Raw genomic sequence first — 11603 nt, 5'->3', positions numbered from 1 at the left:
TTCTCTTTTTGTAGTGTCTTTGTCTGGTTTTGGTATCAGGGTGATGGTGGCCTCATAGAATGAGTTTGGGAATGTTCCTTCCTCTGCAATTTTTTGGAAGAGTTTGAGAAGGATGGGTGTTAGCTCTTCTCTAAATGTTTGATAGAATTCACCTGTGAAGCCATCTGGTCCTGGACTTTTGTTTGTTGGAAGATTTTTAATCAGTTTCAATTTCATTACTTGTGATTGGTCTGTTCATATTTTCTGTTTCTTCCTGGTTCAGTCTTGGAAGGTTATACCTTTCTAAGAATTTGTCCATTTCTTCCAGGTTGTCCATTTTATTGGCATAGAGTTGCTTGTAGTAGTCTCTTAGGATGCTTTGTATTTCTGCGGTGTCCATTGTAACTTCTCCTTTTTCGTTTCTAATTTTATTGATTTGAGTCCTCTCCCTCTTTTTTTGATGAGTCTGGCTAAAGTTTTATCAATTTTGTTTATCTTCTCAAAGAACAAGCTTTTAGTTTTATTGATCTTTGCTATTGTTTTCTTTGTTTCTATTTCACTTATTTTTGCTCTGATCTTTATGATTTCCTTCCTTCTACTAACTTTGGGTTTTGTTTGTTCTTCTTTCTCTCGTTCCTTTAGGTGTGAAGTTAGATTGTTTATTTGAGATTTTTCTTGTTTCTTGAGGTAGGCTTGTATAGCTATAAACTTCCCTCTTAGAACTTTTGCTGCCTCCCATAGGTTTTGGATCGTCGTGTTTTCATTGTCATTTGTCTCTAGGTATTTTTTTATTTCCTCTTTGATTTCTTCAGTGATCTCTTGGTTATTTAGTAACATATTGTTTAGCCTCCTTGTGTTTGTGTTTTTTACATTAAAAACACCTATTAAACGTACACATGCAACATTCTCTCAGGTTCCAAGTTTTAAAAGTTCAGCACATGCCATGAGGGTTATAAATAAGAATCTAGGCAGCCTCTGTCCTAAATCTGTTAGTAGATAAATCAATCAACTGGTCTTCAGGTTGGTAAGTAGTTTTCAGTCCGGGAAGATCTAGAATTTTGTATAGAAATGTCTATGAGAATTAGACCCATTGTACAAATAACTTTCAGTCAAGGGAGAAAGAGTACATACTTGGTCTTTCTCTCATAACCATATGTAAGGGATAGTTTTGCCTGTTTAGAGTGACAGCCCAGTGGCAGTTATTTGAAATATATATCTGAGTAATAGATTTAGACTAATGATTTCTAGGTGAAACCTAGATTTAGTATTGGTATAGCTAAAGAAAGCTTTAGGTTCTTTAATATATGTTAACTGGATTTACAAGAAGTTGTTAGTTTTTAAGAAAGTTTTGTTACACAATTGTTTCTTGAAATACTAAAGGAAATGCTTGAAGTGATGAAGATGCTGCATCTGTTCCCTCGGAAAGAGGAGGAACAACCTGCAATATGGGCACTTGACTCTATTCCTCATCAGCTGTACACAGGCCACTGGACAGAGGCCACCTCGACCTCTGCTCACAGCATCCAGGTCAGCCTGGGTTGGTGTCCTGGGGCCTCTCAATTCTCCCTCATGCCCTTGTCCAGATGCTCACTCAGTAGCATTCTTGGGGGTAGGGAGAAAGGACAAAGTACCTTTTTAACATTTGGGTTTGCAGCTGGATTTCCTAATACAGCCATTTTTCATTGCATGCTTCACCTACTTGCACCACTTTAAGGCTTTCCTGACCTTCCCGGTCAGCAGGCATGTCTTAGTTGTAATGTGCCTATTCCTCCCACAGCCAAGGCTTTCCCCTGCAGGAAAACTAATGCAGCCTGAGGCTAGGAGGGAAGAAAGGCATCATTATGTTGCTTCTGTGTCTGATGCCAGCAATTAAGCAGGGCCCTGAGTGTGCAGGAAAATGGCTGTCATTAAGCCTCTGCACATGCTGTGCCTTTCAGAGTGGACATGGAGTTAACTTCATGCCTGGATGAACAATGCAGTACAATTACATCTAATACTGATGTAGCAAGCGGGGATGACCTCATCTCCCTTGGTCGCCCTTTGGTTATTTCCATTTGCAAAGGGCTTACAAGACAATGGATTGAGGTACTTGTTAGAAGTGGATGTATTGTTAGAAGTTGACAGTGATGCCAATTTAATAACCAACTGTAAGGTAGATGTGGGCTATTTATGCTCAATTAGCTAACGAAGGTGTTGCTGTATTCCAGTACGGCAAGGACTCTGTGTTCATAACGGCACCTCTCCTGAATAAACAACTTAGAAGTGTATTTCAGTTAGGCAGAGGCCTAAGCAAAATTTGACTCCAGTGCCTCCAATCTATACTTTTTCTATATTTCTTTTCTCCTGTTGTTGAAAACCTCTCCTTTCTAGGTATGGAGTGACCTTCCTCTGACCTCTGGAAGGTCAAATCTTCCTAAAGAAGGGGTGCTTTGCTGTCCTCCCTAACAGACTCCACTCTCCCAATCACTGCCCAAATGCTCTCTTATACCTCATTTATCATGTCCCTGCTCTTCTGCTAAACTAACCCTGGGGGTACATGCTCTGTTTCCAGGTAGTACTTTCATTCTTACAGGAACTGGAAATAATGTATTGACTTGAAGGTTCCCCGTGAAACCTACTTAAAAAGGTATCTTTTACTGTTATGAACATTAAAAGGATAGTAAGGGGATATTATGAACAATTCTACTTGCATAAATTCAACAATTTAAATGAAATGGACCAATTCCTCTAAAAGCACAAACTGCCAAATCTCATCCAATATGAAAGAGATAATTCGAATAACCTTGTAACTATTAAGGAAATTGAATTCATAATAGTAAAAACCCTGGAAAAAGAAATCTCCAGGCGCTGATGATTTCATGGCAGAATTCAACCAAATGCTTGAAGAATTAACACCAATTCTACACAATTTTTTTCTGAAAATAAAAGACGAGGGAGCACTTCCCAACTGATTTTATGATGCTCGTATTAACCTAATACCAAAACCTGACAAAAACAGTACAAAAAAGAAAACTACAGACCAATGTCCCTTGTGAACATAGACATAAAAAAATCCTCATAAGAAATGTTAGTAAATGGAACCCAGTAATATGACAAAGAATTATATCCTATTTCCAACTGGGGTTTATTCCAGACATTCAAGGTAGGTTCAATATTTGAATATCAATTAATGTAGTCTACAATATTAACAGGCTAAAAAGAGAAACTCACGTGATTAATCAATGCATAAAATGCATAATCCCATTTACGATAAAAACTCTTAGAAAATAGGGATAGGAGGGAACTTCCTCAATAAATAAAGATAAAGAACATCTATGGAAACCTAAGGTGAACATCATATACTTACTGATGAAAGACAGAATGCTTTCCCCGAGGGATGGGGAACAAGGCAAGGATGTCCTCTCTCACCACTCCTCTCATCAAAGTACTGGAAACCAGAAAGTACTTTACTGAAGGCACTTTTGGAGTGCTGCTTTGGTGGAGTGGCTGACACTGAAGCCGGATTGAAAAGGCATGTAGAGCATTGAGATGGAAATGGTTCATCAAGGGGGTTCAGAATGGCTGCCCAGATAAGACTGCAGATGCAGCTATACTTTCTCTCTTGAATAAGTCCCAAGCTGACTCTTAATTTTCCAGTGAGATAGTTAGTTGCCTTTTTTTTTTTGAAACATTATTAGAGAAGCATATATACCTTTAAAAATCTGAGATGAACACCATCTTAGCTTATTTAAAGTTGCTGGAAATCTTAGAGATCAACTAGTGCATTGTTTTCAGCATTTTCCACAGCGCCCGGCCCATGTAGATAATTGCTGTTAAATTTGACAAGTGAGGAAACTGAAGCTCAAGTAGACTAAGTTATCTCCCCTTTGCCAGATAATGTGGCACAAGTAGTTCCCTGCGTCGGAAATGCCCTTCTCCCTGGTGACTACTCTTCCACATTGCAGGTTAATTTCATCTCTTCCAAAGAATTCCCTGGCTTCTTAAAGCATGAATCCTCCTGGCCACCTTTACTCATTTTACTGTTATGTGTTATTACAATTCATCATTATATATTTAGCCATACAATTTATGGGATGACATCTTCACTAAACTGCAATCTCGCGGGGGCAAGGATCCAGTGGGTTTCCCTTATAACTAGCACCTAGGGCAGTATTAGCACGGAACACTCGCATGAACAATTATTTGTGAATTGTATTTTTGGCTCCTGTCTAGGGCAGGGAGTGCTTTACACACACGGTAGGCACTTTTCCAACAAAACATTCTTCTGTTGACTTCTTGGCCCATTCTAAAGCAATTCGCCATCTCTCACCACACCTTGACCACATCCGTTTCTCCAGCTCGAGCCCCGACTCTTCCCAATCATCTTTCCCCCGCTCTGGCCCTCTTCCTGGAATCGCGCGTCCTGCATCTGGCCCCCAGGTCTTCACCCTTTGGGGTGGTTCTCCTCCAGCGTCAGGCCGCCCCACCACCGCCATTCGCAGATGTCTCAGAATTGTCGGCCGCACCAAGCAGTCAATACGAGAGCCACGTGTGGCCTGAAAATCACATTTATTCGTAAAGCACTTCGTTTCCAAAGAGCTTTCACAAATGTCATCCTTTGGGTTCTCTACACGCAGAACTGGCATCCAAGTCTGTGACTCCTTCCCATTGCTTCAGCAGGGACTTTAGCTTCCTCGTGTTTTTTGTTTTTTAATTTATTTGTTTTATTTATTTATTTTTGGCGGCGTTGGGTCTTTGTTGCTGCGTGTGGGCTTTGTCTAGTCGTGGTGTGCGGGCTTCTCATTGTTGTGGCTTCTCTCGTGTGGAGCACGGGCTCATAGGCACGTGGGCTTCAGTAGTTGTGGCTCACGGGTTCTAGAGCGCAGGCTCAGTAGTTGTGGCGCACGGACTTAGTTGCTCCGCGGCATGTGGGATCTTCCCTGACCAGGGCTCGAACCCGTGTCCCCTGCATTGGCAGGTGGATTCTTAACCACTGCGCCACCAGGGAAGCCCCTTCCTCGTGTTAGGTTAGCCTTTTTTAAACGTCCTAACCTCTGGGGTAGCCCAGGTTGCTCTTCTCGGGCCCGGGTCTTCCGCCCAGACTCCGGCCCGGCCACCGGCTACCGCCTCGAACCTCCAGAGAACGCAGAAAAACTCCCGCGAACCGCCCAGAAGAGGAGGCTCTCGCGGGGGAAAAGCGTAGCCAACGCACTGGTCCTCCGGAACCTCTTCCTGGGACTCTCTAGGCTTCCACCGTTTCTCAGTGGTTCTTCCGGTTTGGTGACTCGCGGTATTCCCGCCTCTTCCCCTCGGCCGCCGGGATTTAACGAACTCTCGCGAGACCTAGGCCTCTTCCTAAACCTACCGGAGTCGGCGGCGGCAGCGAGCGGCGGCCGCTTGGTCAAGGTATGTTGTCCGCCGCCGCCGTGGTGGTCCGACGGCTTTGAGGGGCACACCTCTGGGGTCCCCGGGTGGGGATGCGGCCGATTACCCGGCCCGCGGGCCCCGATGGCGTGTGCGGGGAGAGCTGGGGCTGGGACCGGGGCCGGGCCGCGCGGGCCGGTGGGCGGGCGGGGTCGCGAGCCGCCCGGCTTGAGCGCTCCGTTCTTCCAGGTGCCGGCCATGTTCAGTTCCAGCGCGAAAATCGTGAAGCCCAATGGCGAGAAGCCGGACGAGTTCGAGTCGGGCATCTCCCAGGTGAGGGGGCGGGCGGAGCGCAGAGGCCGCGCCGGGGTCTGGGGTCCGGGGTCCGGGGTCCGGGGTCCGGGCGCTGAGGGTGCGCTCCTGCCTCCTCTCCCGCAGGCCCTCCTGGAGCTGGAGATGAACTCGGACCTCAAGGCCCAGCTGCGGGAGCTGAACATCACGGCCGCCAAGGTACAGTGGGGTCCCTCCCGGGGGGCGTCGGGGCACGTGCAGTTGTCGGGACGCCCCGGCGACTCGGGTGTCGAGCGTGTGACGGGGCCGGCGCCTGGGGCCTCAGAGAGCGCGCGCCTCTCTGCTCTCTCTTCCCCAGGAAATTGAAGTTGGTGGCGGTCGGAAAGCTATCATAATCTTCGTTCCCGTCCCTCAACTGAAGTCTTTCCAGAAAATCCAGGTCCGGCTCGTGCGGGAGCTGGAGAAGAAGTTCAGCGGGAAGCACGTTGTCTTTATCGCGCAGGTAGCTGTGCGGCTGCTGAACGCGCCGTCTCGCGAGTCCCGTTAAGCGTCCCTCGCGAGTGTGGAGAAGCTGTTCCCGGAGGTTAGGGTGCTCGCGCTGGGCTAGAGGGAGGCGGCGCACGGCTGCTGTTACCGCGAGGGCGGCTCTGTGTGTGCAGCGCCGTCGGTGCGCCGGGGGTGCACACGGGTGGCCGCGGTGACACGTGCGCTTGCAGTGAGCCTGAGTTTTCAGCCTGATGGACTTGCCTGTCTGAGACTCAGCGAGATTTTCCTGCCTGGTGCGGCAGACGTAGGTGTGGGGAGGAAAAGAGGTGCAAAGAAATGGTATGTAGGGAAAGTGGAACACGGTCGAGAGGTTTTTGTTTGGTTTTGTTTTGTTTTTAAAGTTAGATCTGGCCTTTCTGGAAACAGAAATCTATAGAAATTAAGTGCTCGGCTGATGAGGAATTACGGAGTGGTTTCCTGGCTTAGTACCTGTAGTGGGTAGTGGGCCAGGTGGAACGTGAAAAGGGGTGTGATCTTTGGGAGATCAGTCATATTATGGAGCAAGCGATTTTTTCCAGTTCCATTTTAATGTAAGCCATGGATTCTGAAAGAATTACTGAGAAGTCGGGGAGTACTTAAGAGGATTTCTCAGTAACTTGTTGGGTCTGGGTTGTTTGGCTTTCTGGAGCTTTGAATTTATTCAGCCACTGAGTCCTTTGGTTTTTAAAGCAGGTTGACAGTGCTTAGTTTTCTGCCAGCTTACTTACGGTCTTTTTTTTTGTTGTTGCGTGATAATTTTTACCTTACAGAGGAGAATACTGCCTAAGCCAACTCGAAAAAGCCGTACAAAAAATAAGCAAAAACGTCCCAGGAGGTAAGTTTTATCGGCATGAAAAACGTACCACTCTTGTCAACAATTCTTGACTGGCGTGTGTTGTTTATAGTCAGGGTTGCACTAGGCTTCTAAAATTAAACATTGATAACATAGGAAATCCATTCACATGGGAATTTTCATCAAGTGACTTAGTTTTTTCTATAATTACATGCGAAATGTTTTAAAAGTAACTCTGGAGGTAAGAATTACACATATTCACATAGGCGGTGTAATAGGTTACTGTTACCACAAAAGATGAGATTCTTTCCTCCGGTTCTTTGGGCAAAGGGTCGGAACAGTGGGGAAGAATCTTGAGTGCCGTGGGGTAAAGCACACCAGATGTGCAGGTGGGCTGTGACCTGTCCTCCTCATTATTTACTTTTGCTGTGGATTAAGGCTGAAAGATTAGATTTTTTGTTGCTCACGTCACAGGTTAAAGGTGTCAATGCAGTTGTAGATGCTGACGGACAATGCTTTGTAAACTTGATTGAATTGCAGGTTATCTGACATAAACTTAGATATTGGAAGTTGGCTCTTTGATCTGGGCCTTCTGGTATTTTGTTGAAGTCTGGTTTTGTAGACTTGAATTATTGGATCGCTGCAGATCCTGCCCTTGGACCAGTTTGAGAAAAAAAATACTCAAGCATCCCTCTAACTGCCAGAGAGGCCAACCTTGTGAAGTACGTAATTTGTAGGATTAGCATCCCTACTTTAGGGATGACGAGACTCACCCATCCTTTGCTCATCACAGCTAGTGTTAGTGACGCTGGAATTTAAACTCAGTCTTGTTTATAAAATTCCTACAAAATAGGCAGTGATGGGTCTCCAGTGTTGTGGGCAGATGTACTGTACCATGCTGCGGTGGAGGGAGGAGAGGGAGAAGTGGTGAGGCTGGAAAGGCTGGTTCCAGGTTTTCTGGCACTCGAGTGTTGGTCAGTACCTTGAGCTTGTTGTTTTTTTTTTTTTAATATAAATTTATTTATTTTATTTATTTATTCTTGGCTGCGTTGGGTCTTCGTTGCTGCGCACAGGCTTTCTCTAGTTGCAGCAAGCAGGGGCTACTCATTGCAGTGGCTTCTCGTTGCAGAGCACGGGCTCTAGGCACGCGGGCTTCAGTAGTTGTGGCTCACGGGCTCTAGAGCGCAGGCTCAGTAATTGTGGCTCACGGGCTTAATTGCTCCGCGGCATGTGGGATCTTCCCCAGACCAGGGCTCGAACCCGTGTCCCCTGCATTGGCAGGCAGATTCTCAACCACTGCGCCACCAGGGAAGCCCCCTGAGCTTGTTTTAAGGGCAGTTGGAGTAGCTGGAGTAGCATAAAAATTTAGCTTTTTTTTTTTTTTTATTCTGGATAGTTTGCAAGAGATCAAATACAGGGGATAATCAAGAACGTTTAGTTTGTTAATCATGATACTTAAAAAGTGGTTTTATAATCTCAGTTCTGACAACCCCAGTTAGTACTTGAGTATAAAGACAGATCCTTTGCTTTGCACCCAACTAAGGCACTGACTCCCAAATCTACAGCCTTAAATATCCCTCATCCCAAACCTGTTTCCACATTTTCTCAGGTAATGACTTCACCCCGTTCCTAGTGACCTGGTCTAAACGTTGGAATCTTCGTTCTCTTACACTGAGGTCTAGTTGGGAGGCCAGAGTGAATCCACCCCTTTCCAATCTGGTTTCTTGCCTTCAGATTCCTTTTCCTTCTCAGTCGTTATCTCTCTCCTACAACAGATTAAATGCTGAGATTTATGTTCTCTTTGGGTTCTGATCTATAGCAGGGTTTCAGTTATTTTTCTTCTGAAGCAGATTAGTTCCTATGCTTTGTGGTTATTAAAGTTGCGTTGCCACTGCTCTCCCTTAAAAAGTCTTTAGACTGGGTTGGAATTTGAGTCTGAGGCTAGCTTTGATTCCGTCCTGATGTATGTTTTGAAGGGAGTAATTAGCAAGTTTCCATATGTGTGCCTTCCTAGTCCTGTAAGAGTAAGAAGTGCTTAGTCGGTGGTTAGGGGCCATTGATCAATTGGGCCATCTGTCTCATTTGCTTCTGGAGAGGTGGTAAAGGCATGGAAAGTGGGTCCACCATGGGGCAGTGAGGCCTTTGCAGTTATTTAGGAGCCCCTTCTGTGTGCGTGGGAGCTGCCAGACAGGAAATAGGAATGAGTAGAACATAGTGTCTGATCCACTGAGGGGTGAACAAGACCTAGACACATTCCATAATACAGGGTAGCTGCATAAACATTAAGAATGAGAACCGTCTTTTTATTCGCTCATTCCTGATATCCTGTGGTACAAAGCTGATAACTCTAAAAGTTTGGAAATAATTGAACTTTCTCGTCAGGCAGCCAGATGGGTTGTGAACTTGGAATGATACTCAGGAGAGGAGCAAGGTTCCCTTGGCAGTTTGTGTGATGGGATGGGTTGAAAACTGGGGGCCCTCATAGGAGGGGCCACATCCTAGAGCTGGTAATAGAGCAGTGTCTTTTGGGATGGGATGTCACCTCATTCCATCGCAGGGAACAAGGGGGGTTTGGTGCATTTTGGAGGGCAAGGGGAGCCCTCAAAGAGTCTTTAGTAGGTGAAGTGTGTAATGACATCAGTAATTATTTTGACAGCAACGGAGAGGATAGTTTTGGAGAGAGGAAAGACGTTATTGCAGTGATTTAGTCGAGAAATCATACGAGTGACAATAAACCTAAAGATAATGTATAAAAATAAAAGTGATCATTAATCTCCATTCCCTGGAGAAAATCACTCATAATAGCTGGTGTATGTGTAGTTTACAAGGTATCACATTTAAAATACGCTAAGTTTTTGAAATAAAATAATAGGGTTTCGGGAATTCCCTGTCAGCCCAGTGGTTAGGCCGGGCTTCAATTCCTGGTCAGGGTACTAAAATCCCCCAAGTCGCGCCGTGTAGCCAAAAAAAATAGGGTGTTTGTTAACCTATTCTAGTTTGGTGATGGCTCTTGGTGTGACACATTGAATGAAAGTAGATTACTTGAAAGCTAGTGTTAATTTGGTTTCAGGAACCTGGAGTTTGCCCTTTATGTTTTTGACTTCAAGAGGTGCCCTTGGGGCTCCCAGGAGGGCAGACCTTGCTAGATTTCTCACTTTCGTCCCTGTGTTCTATGCTTCAAGCCGCACTCTGACAGCCGTGCACGACGCCATCCTGGAGGACTTGGTTTTCCCAAGTGAGATTGTGGGCAAGAGGATCCGCGTGAAGCTGGACGGCAGCCGACTCATAAAGGTTCATTTGGACAAAGCACAGCAGAACAACGTGGAGCACAAGGTAATAGGCCTGTTTCTTATGGAAAGACCCAGGGCGGATAAGGCAGAACGCAGCCCGGCCCTTCCCCATGTGGCGCCAGAACCAGTCTTTGTGGGCTGGGGGCCCGCTTCCTCTTGGATCATATGTCAGGTTGTAAATTGGGCTTTTTTTTTGGCTGCGTTGGGTCTTCGTTGCTGCACGTGGGCTTTTCTCTAGTTGTGGCGAGCAGGGGCTACTCTTTGTTGTGATGCGTAGGCTTCTCATTGCGGTGGCTTCTCTTGTTGCGGAGCACGGGCTCTAGGCATGCGGGCTCAGTAGTTGTGGCTCGCGGGCTTAGCTGCTCCGCGGCATGTGGGGTCTTCCCGGACCAGGGCTCGAACCCGTGTCCCCTGCATTGGCAGGCGGATTCTCAACCACTGCGCCACCAGGGAAGTCCTGGGGGATGTTTCAAAAGATCGAATTCTCTACCTTTTAAGTTATTAGGAGAAATTGAAGTAAAGTAATTCCATGGTGTGACTTTTAGTAAAACTGTGTTTATGGGCAGGGTGGTGGTCGTGTTAGAATTGGGGGAGAACTGTCACTTTGCTTCATTCCTGGTAGAGCATTAACCTCTGGGGTCCCCCAGGGTCTGCCGAGTGGCCTAGAGGAGCCAGCCCTCGGGTGCAGTGCTGTGGGGGCCTGTCCCACGACACTGGAGAGGAGCTTGCCCCCAGGTTGGGACTATAGAGGCATGTCCGGTATATTCCTTCTCTGCCCGGTTGCTGAGGAGAAAAACCATACAGGGCACAACTTCACAGGGTCTTTAGGCTTTAAGACGAATGTGTATTAAAACGTTTTGTGATGAGTTATTTCTTTTCTCATAGGTTGAAACGTTTTCTGGTGTCTATAAGAAGCTCACAGGCAAAGACGTTAATTTTGAGTTCCCAGAGTTTCAGTTGTAAACAAAAGTGACGAAATAAAATATTATTCACAATATTCTGTTTCGGGTCTGTTTTTCCAAACGTGAGAGCCGTGGGTGCACGGCTGTGTGCACTATCCCGTAGCTTCGTACGCGGGCTGGAAGATTTTGAACAGAGAGGGTGCCTGTAGTTTGCGTCCGGGTGTCGGTTTCAGGTGTACAGCACAGTGATGCAGTTATACGCATATATGTTCTTTTTTCAGATTCTTTTCCCTTAGGTTATTATAAAACATTGAGTGTAATTCCGTGTGCTATACAGTAGGTCCTTGTTGGTTATCTGTCTTATATATTAGAGCCCGTTTTTAAGTTGCACCGCTTGTCTTGGGGACCATGAAAGGCCAAGGGCCGCCCCATCCCCGGAGTCCCCTGCCTGATTTGCCGCCTTCACGGGAGGCCGCCCTT

At 46.1% G+C, this 11603-nt stretch overlaps 1 protein-coding gene across 1 annotated transcript; it reads left to right on the top strand.

The window, feature by feature from the left end:
• Positions 1 to 5266: 5266 nt before the first annotated feature.
• Positions 5267 to 11218, top strand: RPS7 (ribosomal protein S7). Its single transcript, XM_059942288.1, has 7 exons — positions 5267 to 5364; positions 5572 to 5655; positions 5761 to 5832; positions 5972 to 6115; positions 6909 to 6973; positions 10114 to 10264; positions 11107 to 11218. Exons 2-7 carry the CDS (start codon positions 5581 to 5583, stop codon positions 11182 to 11184), a joined length of 585 nt encoding a protein of 194 aa, XP_059798271.1. The 5' UTR covers positions 5267 to 5364; positions 5572 to 5580; the 3' UTR covers positions 11185 to 11218.
• Positions 11219 to 11603: the final 385 nt, after the last annotated feature.

Source organism: Balaenoptera ricei, chromosome 13 (assembly GCF_028023285.1).
Source record: "Balaenoptera ricei isolate mBalRic1 chromosome 13, mBalRic1.hap2, whole genome shotgun sequence".
Classification (NCBI taxonomy): domain Eukaryota; kingdom Metazoa; phylum Chordata; class Mammalia; order Artiodactyla; family Balaenopteridae; genus Balaenoptera; species Balaenoptera ricei.
Note: the sequence above shows the minus strand (reverse complement) of the source record. Positions and strands in the feature narration are given on the sequence as shown.